The sequence below is a fragment of the Sceloporus undulatus genome, chromosome 3 (genome assembly GCF_019175285.1).
Source record: "Sceloporus undulatus isolate JIND9_A2432 ecotype Alabama chromosome 3, SceUnd_v1.1, whole genome shotgun sequence".
In the NCBI taxonomy this organism is placed as follows: domain Eukaryota; kingdom Metazoa; phylum Chordata; class Lepidosauria; order Squamata; family Phrynosomatidae; genus Sceloporus; species Sceloporus undulatus.
Window position 1 is genome coordinate 193,793,801 of NC_056524.1, and position 14,468 is coordinate 193,808,268.

The following is a 14,468-nucleotide window of genomic DNA, read 5'->3' on the forward strand; positions in this document are numbered from 1 at the left end:
AATGGAAATAAGACACAGTTTTTCATTTTGAATTTCTTCAAATGTATAAGCTTTTCCCAATTTTTAAAAAAAATTTTTTAAAACATCTGAGAAATCAAAAGGAGCCAATTTACACAGCCATAACGATATTTTATACCTCAAGAATATTTGTGTCTAGAAACTGCTACACCCATTTAGGTTAAGCAAACAATTGTACTAACATTGTTTGCTTAAACATTGGCTCCCTCTCTATACATATGTTTTAAACTATCATTATTTTAAATCCCATTTACCCAAATAAATCAACACAATTCAGACATGAATGAAGGTGTCAGGTTCTAATATAAATGTTCTGAACTAGGTTAATCCAAGTTGAATTCAAGCAGAGTAGTTCATTCTTATATTTTACTATTGCCCCCTTTTCCTCTGTATTATTTTAACTACAGAAATAAAATAAGAGAGAAGGGGGGGGGGGAGAAATCTACCCAGATATGAAATAAATCAGTAATTTTTATATTTTAAAAATCCAAAATGATTACTGTTGATCATCAGGATAAACAGGATTTAGATATACAATTTAGATCTATAGTATCAAGTTATATCATTGTGGGAGGGGAGAGAGAAATGCATTTACCCTTAGACGTATCTCTGCACTAGAAGTGCCATGTGATGCTTTTGTGTATTTGAAAAAGTTCTCCATGCTCTGTTCATGGTGCCAATCCTCATTTGTCACACCACATAAAAAGGGCCGTTGGTGAGAATTTTCTAATATAAAGAAGAAGTGTTCAAATCGATCAGATTCACTGACTGGTTCCAAGCCATATTGTTTCCCACCAATATGGAGGATTCCCCTAAAACCATAAAAGGAGAAATCAAGGTCTACCTTCATAAATAATTACAACTAAACGAGTGATAGCAATAGCATTTACTAAAACTAGATATTAAAATTTTTGGTTTCTCAAGAGGCTAATAGCGAGTTATATAAAGTGATGTCTGAGTGTAAATTAACATCAGAGTTAGGTCTGATATAAATGTATATACTAGCAGTGGGTAACACAACTATCCAGCTGTTGCTGGACTGTATCCCATTATTCTTTAGCACAGGCTACACTGGTTAGAGGTGATGGGAACTTTAGTACATGAAAAGTCCTAGTCTACATGTTTATATTTTTTGAAAAAAATAGTTATACTACCCAAACTCCTAAGTACAAGTCATGACATTCAGACTAATAAAACAACATAAAAATTTCCCTTATGACCAAAGTGGGTTCCTTAAGGCCCCCAAGCCATATCATAATGTCTTGCTTCTGTACAAGACAACAAAGATGTAATGTCATTACACATTTTGCCTTAAGTATCAAACACAGATCCTCACAGTTTGTCATTCAGAGAGAGTGAGAGCAAAAATGAGAAAGAATATTTTGAAATTAAGATAGAAGTCTTAAGAGGCTGTTCCCAATGATCAAGGTGAAATGAGGGGATTTTTCTTCTCATTTACCTAGGAAGATTGGATAATCTGGACGATATGCTTCTAACCAATGGATGCAGAGAATAGTGGAGGGACAGCCCTTTTGCTACAATGACCGGGAGAGATGGAGGAATCTAACTAAATAAATGTGTAACCCCTAGGACAGCTTTTGCAGTAACAACGTAGACTTGCATACTATAGCATGCTGGTACCCTCCTAGCTATGCTGGACATTTACACATAGTCTTTTCCTCTTGTCTGGAGCTGAGTCTACCAAATCTGGAGAATTTGCAGCTTCATCTCTTGCCTCAAGATAATGCACAAAAACAGTGCGTTCTATGATTCTATGAGGAGACTCAGGGCCTGGCTCTGAGATCTGGCAACCTACTGGCACATGATCTCTGAGATCAGTGGGGAGAAAGGGTTATAACACAAGAGGTTTCTGCTGTACTAGGCTTGCCAAGTTATCAAAACAGTCAGGACTAGCTGGGACATTTGGGACAGACCTATAAAAAGACCTTCTAGAAGTCTCATGATGAAGGCTTCTTGTGAAGAGTTCCAGGTGTTGCTGAGATTTGAAATCTTGCAGGACCACCAAACCCTTGGAAATGTTGTGATGGCAGTCCATCAGCAATCACAAGGGGCTGGTGAAACCATGGCAAGTGCACTGCTTAGACTGAGGGAAGATCAGGCACCAGCCATGCACACAACATACACCTCTCTCCTGCAACATGTAGTGAATTATTTGAGGACAGCATTCTTGTCTGATACTCAAAAACCCAGGATTTTAGTGTTCAGTGTGCATAAGGGACACATTTTCTTTCCTTTAAATAAGAGGCATTCCTTACACTAAAGGGACACCTGGCCACTAAAACCCCTGTATAGTTGCATCTTTGAATTAGGATTGCACTGCTGTTTCTGTCCCCCCTTTCCCCCATAAACAGTAACCTACTTAGCTCAATCTAAATATAGAAGGAGAAGAAAAGTTAATACATACCTAAGGCCATCACAGGTACTGAGAGCAAGCCAAGAGTCCTTAATTCCTTCAACTACTCCAAGATAATAACAATGGTCCTGAAATCAAAGAAGACTGATTTCATAAGCTAATTGCAAATGAAATCTCAGGACATGCTTATTCACATTGTTTCCTTATTTTTAGATTCACTTGCTATAAAATTCTATGGATTCTAATATGCCTAATTTCTGTGTTAGAGAAACTGTGTTTGTATAACTCTCTAAGAGTTTAGGCAAAGCTTGCATTCATGTCATTTCCTGTTTGTTGATCTTAATCACACCTCTGCATCAGTCAGAGTTTGTTTGTCCTTCTCTCTCCAGTCTGCATTTCTTTCCCTCTTCTCTGTTTCTAATGTTACGGAGCCTCTCATCATGAGATATTATGAAATCTTCTATACCCTTGTGTGGGGGATGATGGCATGGAACTGGCTGTTGCTCACTTTCTGCTTGCAATGCTCTAGCTAGCGATCCTGCACTGAGCAGGGAGTTTGATGTGATGGTTCATAGAGCTCCTTCTATATATATTAATGCCTCTGAGATACATTACTATTTTCCCCATTCCTCTAAGGAGACTATCACATGGGGGAAATCAGGGGATTAAAAAGGCATTTTCTTGGGAAAGTCTTGCAATCGTTGCAAAGATTTTCACACATATTGTGATCTGAGAGGATTTATCCTGAAAAGAACCAAGAATGCTCCAACAACAAACCATTCACAGGGAAATCCCATGAATAGTTTGTTGCTGGAGCATTCCTGGCTTTTCCCAGGATAAATCCTCTTACATAGTGAAGTTGTCTGAAAATCTTCGCCACGATTGCACAATCTTCCCAGGAAAATGCCTTTTTAATCCCCTGATTTTCCCTGTGTGATAGTTTCCAAAGTCAGTGTACATAGCATGAATGCAGTATATCTAGTATGAGCTCATAGTACATAGCATCGATTCAAAAGGCATGATTGAACCCTAGGAAGGCACAGAACTAAAGGGTCTGTCATAGGTTACAATAGAGTCCTCTTTCCCCCTCTTCTTCCTCTCCCCAGTTAAGCACAGGGATATGTACTAAGAATATGTTTTTTAAGTGTGTATACCAAAAACAGCCTATGTGCACCACAGTCAATCAGCTGTTATTTGAAAAGGGAATCCATTGCATGACTCCCTGACATGCAAGCACATCTCTCATCTCTGTGGTCCTGCTCAGCACAGATTTCAGTGCAACTGCAGATTACCACAGTGATTTCTTACTTGTTTTGTTTAATCATACAGAATGTGATGGCACATAAATCATTGTTATGGTTCAGACTACAACCATGCAAGAGTTGTCTGATTCACAAAAGACACAGTGTCATGAAGCCTTCATATGACCACCCCATATGGGGTTAAACACACACATTACTTCTCTGACTCAACAGATAAGCTGAGAGGACAAATTCATAGTCAGAATTTGCAAACCCTTGTGTTAAAATAGGTGCCTAAACTCACACTGGTGAGGGGTTTGCAATACTGTCTTTTTCATCAAATGTAGTCTGTATAACGGTTAAGTTGTCTCAAACCATAACAAACATTGGGCAAGGAGGATTTCCCTTTGGATGTTTCAGACTTCAACTAGCAGAAGCACCATCCAGAGCAGCAATGGATAATGGGAGCTGAAGTCCAAGGCATAGGAAGGACCAAATATTCCATTCCCCTTCTATAAGGCCTGATATTATGATTATACTCTTCTTTCCTTTCCAGAACAGAGTTGTCTGAGTCTCACAGTATCAAATCCTATTTGGGCTACTAATACGACATAACTTCTGGGTACAGGGTATATGTTTGACTTGCAATATCATGCCATTATTATGTCTCAAGACAGTATCAGGCATTTATGAAGTTATGCATGAAAAAAGCATGTGTTGATAAATAAAAAGGGAAGGTAACAACAGTAAATGCAACTTAAGGTGTATCTACACTGTAGAAATACAGTGATGTAGTTTGACATGATTTTAAATACTGTAGCTCCATCCTATGTAATCCTGGAATTTGTAGTTTTACAAGGTTTTTAGCTGTCTCTTCCAAAGAGTGCTGCTACCTCACAAAACTACAAGTGACACAATTCCGTAAGGTGGAGGCATGGCAGCTAAAGTGATATCAAACTGCATTATTTCTACAGTATAGCCCCTAGAAAACAAATTTAAACTCCCAGTCTTGGGCAAAAGTTATAAATAAAGTGGCTGACTGGTTGATTATTCTGCTAATCTACTCTTATTCAGAATTGGGAACAAGTCATCAGTATTGACATGTGAAAGCAATACATCTGTTTACCAAAAACAGTCAGTTCTAGTCACTCACTTTTAAATACTTGCAGGACATAGATCACCTCCCACTGCTCTTTGAAGATTTATGGTCAGGCTGATGACGTCTGTGTCCACAATGTTTCATATCCTCACAATTGTTTAATTATGCTTAAGAAGTGAACCGATATTCATAAAAGCTCATGGTGAAATTTAATTAGTTTGCCTTTAAAGGTGCTACAAAATTCCTTCACTCCCTCTTTTTGGTGCAGCACCAGACTGACACAGCTCTTTCTTTTTACAATGTAACTAAAAATAATTAACTATTATGAGGCCTTGAATCTGTAACTATAACTCATTAATTTTGAAGCTCTACTCTCACTTGGCATAAATGATAAGTTCATCCAGTTCTTGGTATGACATGTGATAGTATTTTTGTGCAGATGAATAATGTCAGACTCTCCACTTATCTGGAAAGTTTATCATTTTAAAAGAGGATTCTGGGAATGGAATTTTGCTATGTAATTATAAAGATGGGAAAGAAAGAGCTATTTGTCAAGACAGAATTGTTTCTTGCGGTTTAACTGGCTTAGGAGGAAGTCTGGTGTATTTTAGGAGATGGAGGTGTTAAGACAACATTCTGTAGCAGTGTGGCTTCCAAGTCAGCATCTTAACAACTTTCTCTAACCTTTGCCCTGTAGATATCTTGGACTACAATGCCAGCAATCCCCAAACACCATACTGATTGGCATGCTGCTATGGATTATGGGTACTGTAATCCAAAACATGTGGAAGACACCTATTTGGGGAAGCCTGTATTAAAGGTAATGGGCTTTCTAGCTACCTCGTTTTTCAAAGTTCTGGTCAAAAGATGTTTGTCTGCTAGAGAGAGTTTTTTCATGGATACCATACCTTAGTTTCAAAGGGAGTGCTCTCCAATTTACCATCTTTGCTGTAGGTATACATTATGAACTGTTCACCAATAAGGTTTCTGGAGGTCAAAATTAAAATAAATAATATTTATTAAGTAACATAGCTCATTCTGTCTGAACGAAAAATGTTTTTCAAGAAAGCAGATAATTTGGTAATCCATATGAGAATATATTTCCATCATACTGGATATTGTGGGCAGGTTCACATACAACATTTTAACTGATACAGCAGGTAAAGGATTCATAACTTCCAAACAGGCAGAATGGTGTTCATCTTTGGGCAGCCAAATTGCTGGTGAGAATGCAATTCAAGAATGTAACTTCCCTCTAACAGAAGCAAGTGGGTAACTTCTCTAAAACCCAAGAATATAACCAATTAAATTTGTGATCTAAAGATATTTTATCAATATTACTTGTATCAATTTTTGAAAATCCCAGTATATTTTCAGTTGCAGATTCTTCACTGGGAATTATGATATATCCCTCTTAACTATGAATGCATGATCATGCAAGATACTAGTCTTTTATGAAATGAAGACATGTTTCACAGGACTTTTTGCCCGTAACTGTTTTATAGGTAGCAGTTTGTTGTGCCACTCTTCTGGCCAGTTGATATGTTGTGCATTTATTCTGTTCTCTTGAATGAACACACTTTTATCAGGTATAGTTAGCTAATAACCTCATTTCTTGTCCTTTTCTTTTAGTCTATAGATTTCTTGATATGATGCTAATGATACTTTTTCATGACACATAGCCTTATTTTAATAAAGCCAATGTAATTCAAAATAAAATCAAATTTAATCAGACCAGGCATTTTATCACTCTCCAGCTCCAAAAACAGTTTGCATGTTTAAAATAAAGTTTCCTTGGTTAATCTTTAGGGGACATTGCATTAAAAACATATGTAAGAATCCAGGGAGGCTTTTACCCTCTAGGGAGATAAAGAATATTCACTTTCCCCCTCATACTTAACAAGAAGGGGTGTCTTGATACCTCAAAATAAACATTTAAAATAGACAAGCCATGCAAAGATTTTTTTTTTTGGGGGGGGGAGTAACTTTGGTTCCAAACACACTGCAGAAATAATCCAGTCTGAGACCTCTAACTGCCCTGGCTTAGTGCTAGGGAATCCTGGGAATTGTAGTTTATTGTGGCACCAGAGCTCTCTGACAGAGAAGGCTAAATGTCTCACAAAACTACAGTTCCTAGAACTCCCTGGCATTGAGCCAGGGCAGTTAGTGGTCTCAGGCTGGATTATATCTGCAATGTGTTTGGACATTTGAATCTCAATTTTTTGCTTTTTGCCATTTTTGTACCAAAAAAGAAAGAAAGAAAGAAAGAAAGAAAGAAAGAAAGAAAGGCGGATTTTACACCAAAGACTATGGCGGGTACAGACAGCGCTATAGCGCCGTGCTCATGCCGTGCTAGGGTTACGGCACAGTGCAGCAACTGCACAGCCCCTAGCCCTAGCATGTACTGGTGGAGGCACAATGGTGGCACCCCGTGTACACAGGTGCCACCATTATGACGTAACGGATGCATAGCGTCCGCATGTTTCATCATGCCAGTTACATCACAAGTGTGCCATTGGTGCACTCGGATGTAACTGGTGCAGCAGAAAAAGAACCCACTTTTTGTGGGTTCTTTTTCCTGCGGAGGGAAGCCGTGCAGTTTGACGGCTGCGGATTCCCTCCAAAGGAAAAAATGCTGCCACCACTCTGGACAAAACCTCATGTATGTACTGGGCCTATGGGTTTTTTTGGGGGTGGGTGGGTGGGATTTTTTTTGTAGTAACCTTCTCTCCTAATCTTACCTAGTAAGAAGAAAGGGAAAAAGTTCATTCTCACCTATAAGAATGAAATACTATATATACCCAACTATAAGTCAACCTCATGTATAAGTCAAGGGCAGATTTTGGGGGCAAAATTATGGATTTTGATATGAGATAGATAAGTCGAGGATAAAACGTAGGAGCAGGTAACAAAGGATCTAAATGATGAAGCAAAGGAAAACAATGCCAAAGAACCTACAAAATTATGGCAGGCATAGCTGTTTTAGTTCACACTAAAAGCTGGATGGAAGAGAGAATAGAGGGAGGTCAGTGCTTCAAGGACAAATAGCGTTCTTGCCTTTCACCAGGGGATGGTTCCCTTTTCAGTACGAGTTAAAGTATAATATTTACATTTGACCCATGGATAAGTCAGCCTAGGTTTTTGGAGTCAATTTTTTGACTAAAATTTCTAGATTTATACATGAGTATATACAGTAAGCAAAGATTTATCTCTCTAGTGAGCATACCCAAAGTGCTTCCTAATGCATCCAGAAGACAAGGCAAGGGATTTGTCTGCTCCAGGAAATCTTTCCTTATGGGATGCTCTACTGAAGGGACCTAAGTCATTGGAGAAGCCTATCAAAGGCATCAGAGACAAAGGTGCTGGAACAAAATGAAGCATGCCCAGGTGCACCATACAGGGCTTTAACCTTATGTGGAAGGCTAAGCCGCTGTAGAGAGAATGCAGGAATGTTCCTCCATTGAAACAAATGGGGCTTGAACTTACAAGTTTCCCCCCCATACGCAAGGGGGGGAGTGCGGAACGGATCCCCGTGTATGGGCAGGACCCACTGTAGCTGAAAAGCCTCGTCCTATGCCTTGAGCATCATGCCCAGCACTTGGGATCCTGGCCACAACCAATATGTTGTTTTTTTTACTTAGGCTCTTCCAAGCTGGCCTAAAGAAGCCTGAGTTCTTATGCTATAGTATTCCTGGGTTTTGCAAGTTAATGCCTCCATATCTGTTTGTTCATATTCTTCACAGTCTGCTTGTAGCAATTTCTTGGATCTGTACTAGGGTTGTTAGCAATAGCAAGTGCATTCTATACCACTTATCAGTGCAACTAAGCACTCCCTAAGCATTTCACAACATGTAAGCTAATTGCCCCCAACAAGCTGGGTAGTCATTTTAGTGACCTTGGAAGGATGCAAGGCTGAGTGGACCCTGGAGCCCTGTATGAGATCAAATTCACAACCTTGTGCTGTGAATGGCTGCAGTATTGGCATTTAACTACTGTACTACCAGGGCTCCCTAAGTTAAGTTTTGTTGTCTTTTTAAACTAGGGCATGGATTGCTGAGGTGGTCCTACAGTTTGAAGGGCAAATGTGCTCCGCTCTGAATTTATTGTAAAGAGTTATAGTGCAAAAGTATTATGTCATTGATGCACTGTAGCAGTTCTTCTGATGCTATCTGATGAGGAGAGACTGGCAAGAATTCTCCCCTTCCCAGTATACTATATTTCTGACCATTTATTACAAAGGTTTCTTTCTTTGTTTCTCCTGGAAACTCACTGCAGACCATGGACTAGCACTAGTCACAGACCACTGCTTGAAGTAGTGCTGCACTATAGCGATATGGCTCATTTAAAAAATTATAAGAAGGGAAGATAGAAGAAGAGAAGGGAAAAGAACATATTGTTCCACTATGGGGCTGTTCAGACCAGCTGTTTGGGCTGGCTTGGGTGTGGAGTCGGGCTGTAGCATCTCTACAATGCACACCCCGGCTCTGCCCCAAGGGTGGCGCGACATCGCGCGCTGCACTGCACGGTGCGTGGCATCACAGTGCTCCTCTAGCATTGCATGATCTCCATTAATGCAGTTTGCCACTCCTTTAACTACCATGACTCTATCCCTGGGATTTGTAGTTTGTTGATGTATTCAGCCTGGTCTGACAGAGATCTTTGGTCCCTCATTAAATTACAAATTCCAGGATTCTGTAGGATAGAGTCATGGCAGTTAAAGTCAAACTGCATTAACTCTGCAGTGTGGATGCAACCTTAGAGTGCTTCCTCCTTCTTTCTTTAAGGTTAGTCTGAAAGGTGCTACAAGATCTCTCTACATATTGATTCTACAGACTAACACAGATATATCCTTGAATACTTCCTCAAATGATATTTTATTACTAAACTCTAAATAAATTTTAAAAAATTTAAAAATCAGATATGCTTAAATGTTTTTTAACATTAACATACACATTTTTCTTCAGTTGCAGAATGTGTGTGCCGTTTCCAGTTTGAATCAAATAAGACAACTGATTATCTAAGTGTTCCTGAAAAAGAAATAATATACATCATATAACTTGCAGTTTGTTTACATTGATGGTAAAATCAGAGCTGTCATCAACAAGATGTAGCTTTCAATCAGTTTTCTAAACAGAGACTGATCCACAGAGCTGTAATCAGCTAGTTGTTAGGTACTCTACTACCAAACAGTTAATCAGTTAATGAGCTTTAAATGTTGTAATAGATTGTCTGCATTAAAAGCCAGGCATGGCAGAAAGGGATTTTACAATGTGAATTGTGTTGATGCAGCAGTTGGGAAGGTTATGCAAAGAACACTGGGCAGGCCAATTCAGCTAAAATGCTGTTGTAGGAGAAATGGCTGATCAGAATAGTCACAGCTGGAGTTAGGCCCATTCAACCACACATTTTGCTGTGCCATGCAACCATCAATTTAATGGGTCTTTTAATAGTAGGGGTGAGATCCCTGAAGCCATACAAATGTTGCAGTTAAGACAGTTGGGAGTTGCAGCCCAACAATCAGTGTTGCCAACAAGTCTTGTAGATATCCCCCGGAATGTTTTACCAAAATCCAAAATTCCTGGAATTCCCCAATATTTACCGGAATATTCAGTCAAAATCCCTGGAAAGCAAAGAATTAAATTCCCTGGTTTCCGGGGAATTCCTCAGAAATTGGCAACACTGCCAACAATATTTGGAGACCCACCAAATTTAGGTTACAATAGTATGTCTGAAGCATACTCTTCAACTGTCCTGATTTGCACTCAGTTAACTCATCAGGATGGAGAGGGGAGGCAAAGTCTTGGCCTCCCCATTTGTCTCAGGCAAAAGCAAACTGTAGCAGCCTCTTCTAGTTTGTGTGTTCTTTTGCCCTTTGACTACACTCCAATTTTGCTTGGTTGCATTTCTCTTGGTTTTCATCTGTGAAATGTTGAAGAGTATGCCGAAGGGTGATACTATAAATCATGTTTTATTGTTAAGGCTATTGCTTTTATGTACAACCCTGTATTTTACAAAAAGAGCAACTGCCTTATTAAAATATGCTATTGTCATGCACAATGTAAAGCTGGGAAATATCATGCAGAATGCTATTGATTGCAATATGCCAGTTCAACCATTATTTCGCACCCACTCCTAATCATTGCCAGAGTAGTGGGGTGCAGACTGGACTTTTGGTCAAAAATGACTATGCTTTTTCTTTATATAGGAAGCAAATGCATACTTTACATTATTAAATATAATAGGATATCATATAAAGAACAGGAAAGGTGGGGAGTGGTCTGAGAGATTAACAAACCTCATGAAAATGTGTCCCGCGCTTTTCCTTGTTCATCAGTTTTTGAGGAATTACAATTTCATATGTGGAATGTCTGGAGATTTGGTAAGCATCCTCACCTAAAAATGAAGTTTTCTTTTCAGTTTATACAGAAAAGTTTTTATGTCATAATCACATTCATTTTATACAGTTCTAAAAGATCTGGAATTTTCCTTAAAAAAAATACATCAATCAGTTACTTGTATCTATGAGAGAACTACAAAAATATTGCCAGTTAAGTTGGGATTTTCTTCAAACCTCTGAGCAATAAGGGCTGGTATCAAATATCAGCAAAGTTATTATTAATTTTTAATGTGAATGTATAACCTTAAACCTTCCCCAGAAGCCCCAGGGCAGAGAACATGCAAGTCAGCAAAATATTCTGCAAGTCATCTTAACACTGATTTCCTATGTAGCTTCACTATAAGAGAAAAAGACAACAAAATCTCATATACAGTATTTCATATAATGTATCATTCCCAGAGATCTAAGGGAAAGGAAAATCTTAGCTTGTCAATAAAATACAGGTAATGAAGAAGTGCATCCTATTGGGGAATGTGAGCAGTAGTACTAGACCTCTCTATCAAGGTAATCAAATTGGCAAGGCAGAAGCTGAGCAACAACCAGTCACACACACCCCACACAGGGTTTCGCAGAAACTTTGCAGAGAAATCATGTTACATTAGACTTTATTAACAATTCAGGTCTTTATAGTAGGTTGACTTGCACAATATACATTTACTGTTATTTAGTCCACACAATTATTTTGAATGTGAAAAATTGTGTATTTTAAATGGAATTGGGTTTTGTCTTACTACACTCCTACCTAGCAGTTCTAATTATCAGTACCAAGGCATCTGTCACAGCCAGATGCTGGCAACACCAACTGGAGATTCCAAAATAACTGCAACATTTTAGCAGCCACTGCATAAAGGAAAGGAAGGCGGAAGTGAAGTAGAGAGGTGGATGGACAGGTGGAATGGACAGCTCATAAACCAAATATGTGGTCCTGCTGCTTTAGCCCATTCTGATCAAATTCAATCTATCCTTTCTCTGAAAGGTGAAAATAACAAAGATGGTGGCTGTCGTGACTATAGCATGCCTGAGGATGACAAAGAAGTGAAGATCCAGGAGTATCTGCCCCCCCGGAAGAGATGGAGCTTAGGTGACAACTGAAAAGCAGAGGTGGGTGGCCTTTCTCTTCAGGGAAGCAGCAGCTCCTCCAGGTTTAACAATGGTGCAATACAGACCGACTGGAAAACGGTGGCCTGCAGGCACCCTTTTAACTCCAGAGGGCCGCCGCCGCCGCCAAACAGCACGACATCCCTCTGGAATAAAAAGAACCTGGTATTTCTGGGTTTTTCTTGTGGCACCTGGGTTTCGTCGTGACGTAACAGACGTGCAGTGACATGTAGATGCTGAACGTCCCTTACGTAAAGATGGCAGCGCCCCTGTGGATGAAAAGCCACCATCAGGCTGTCGCCCACACGTAGTAGGGCTTGGGAGCGTGCGGTTGGTGCGCGGTCCCAAGCCCTACTATCGCCACCAGGACACTGCTTCCTGGCAGTGTGTACTGGGCCTACATTATCAATTCCTTCCCAGAACAGCCCAGCCCTTGGCCTTCACAAGAAACATCATCTGTTCACTGTTCCACATCCATCATCTGCTCACTGTTTCACAGGCTATATTGTGTGCACAAGAGAGGCAGAGGAGATATCTGGAGCTTTCTTGCCAACCAGCCACAAAATCCCTGGAGTTGGCCGAGTTGTTTCTTTTATTTTTTTACAATTTAATACTTCCTGATTTTGGGAATTCACATAAAGAGGAACAGTTCAAATGCAACCATCCATGTCTACTAAAGTCTCTTGGAAATGGGTTGCTTTGGGGAACCGTACACACGCACGCACGCACACACACACACACACACACACAAAATGGATGAAGTGGGCAAATGGCATACCACTGTCAACATGCCATTAGCTAAATCATTGCTTGGCTTCCTTCTTCTGTTTGTCCATTCTTTTCTTTCTGTCTCTTTTTCACTTATAAACCAGATTGTCCAGAAGCTCTAGACACTGTAAAATTGTAGCTTCCAGCATTCTTTGTCATGGTTACAGCTAGTCGGAGTTGCAGTCTATCATAGTTGTGCTAGATCTCAGGGCCTTACCACTCTTCTCTGTTCTTCAGAGGAAGCTCAGAGTAAGAGCACTGCCTTGAAAAGTATGTGTACATGTATTTTCCTCATTAGAGAGCCAGTGTGGTGTAGTAGATTGAACAACAGACTGCAGCTCTGGAGATCAGAGTTCAACTCCCCACTCAGCCACAGAAATACACTGGGTGACTTTGGTCAAGTCACACTCTCTCAGCCCCAGAGGAAGCCCCCTCTAAACAGCTCTTGCCAAGAAAACCTCATGATAGGTTCACTTTAGGGTTGGCATAAGCTGGAAATGACTTGAAGGCACACAGCCACAACTTTCCCTATTGGTTAACTGGCCTTATTAATTTGAATGCTGTCTTCTGTGCAACTATAGCTGATGCTTAATGTATCATGGTTGATGACATCAACAGTGCTATCCCCCCGACATCACAAGGGCTATTCCCCCCTGACATCACAAAGCCTCAAGTTATGACCTGGGATAGTCTCAAACTAAAAACCCGAGTCAGACATTTGGAAAACCCTATGATCCTCACTCAGTATAAACCCAGCACATTCTGATTTAACTATAAAATTTATAAAGCCAACCAAAACATTTTAGCTTGTGGCATTCAGTGCTGCTCCTCAGGATTCCAGCCACTCCATTTAATTTTCCCGTCCCAATATTCTCTTGTCACCTTCCAGCACCTATGCAGCTCTCCTGCGATGTTTGGGAGGATTTCTCTCCCATTCTATGCTTTCATTCCCTAAACATTTTTTTTTAAAATTGTGGTTCCACAGATGGTGCCTACTAATATCTCCTTCTACAAAGTGGGTAGCCCGTTGATAGCACATTGTTTCTCCTAGCTGGTTCCAGTTTGGCTACAAGAGCAGTGGCTCTCACAAGCCTGAACAGCCAAAATAGAGGGAACATTCTCCATTAATGACAGGTCTAACTTAGCGACCTCTGTTCTTACTAAAATATCAGGCATTTAACAAGAGAATTCTTTCAGTTTTACAGTACCGTATAAAGCCTTCTCATCCATGTTCAAACAAAAAGACTCCCACTGAGCAAATAACTGTTAAAAATGAACCAAACGTCTCACATTTTTGTTCCAAACTGACCTCCAAAATATTAGAGTAATGGATTTCCCTAAAGGCAAATTCAATAGAAAACCTGTTGGGGCCTGTTGGGGCCAGAGCAGAGTAGCAAATGGCAGTCCGTACTGGCTCAAATTATGGTGCATATTGGGAGCCCAAACGGTAGCCTATGGTGACGGATGATGGGA

General features: G+C 39.9%; 1 protein-coding gene across 1 annotated transcript in view; it reads right to left on the minus strand.

Annotated features, from left to right (window-relative positions):
• The window catches only part of LOC121925915 (disintegrin and metalloproteinase domain-containing protein 9-like), a 30,265-nt gene that overhangs the window by 13,036 nt on the left and 2,761 nt on the right, over positions 1 to 14,468 (minus strand). The window contains exons 2-6 of the mRNA XM_042458481.1: positions 11,028 to 11,125; positions 9,683 to 9,759; positions 5,641 to 5,719; positions 2,444 to 2,520; positions 614 to 830 (exon numbers count right to left, since the gene is read on the minus strand). Coding sequence (XP_042314415.1) covers positions 614 to 830; positions 2,444 to 2,520; positions 5,641 to 5,719; positions 9,683 to 9,759; positions 11,028 to 11,125 — 548 coding nt within the window. The remainder of the gene's footprint in view (positions 1 to 613; positions 831 to 2,443; positions 2,521 to 5,640; positions 5,720 to 9,682; positions 9,760 to 11,027; positions 11,126 to 14,468) is intronic.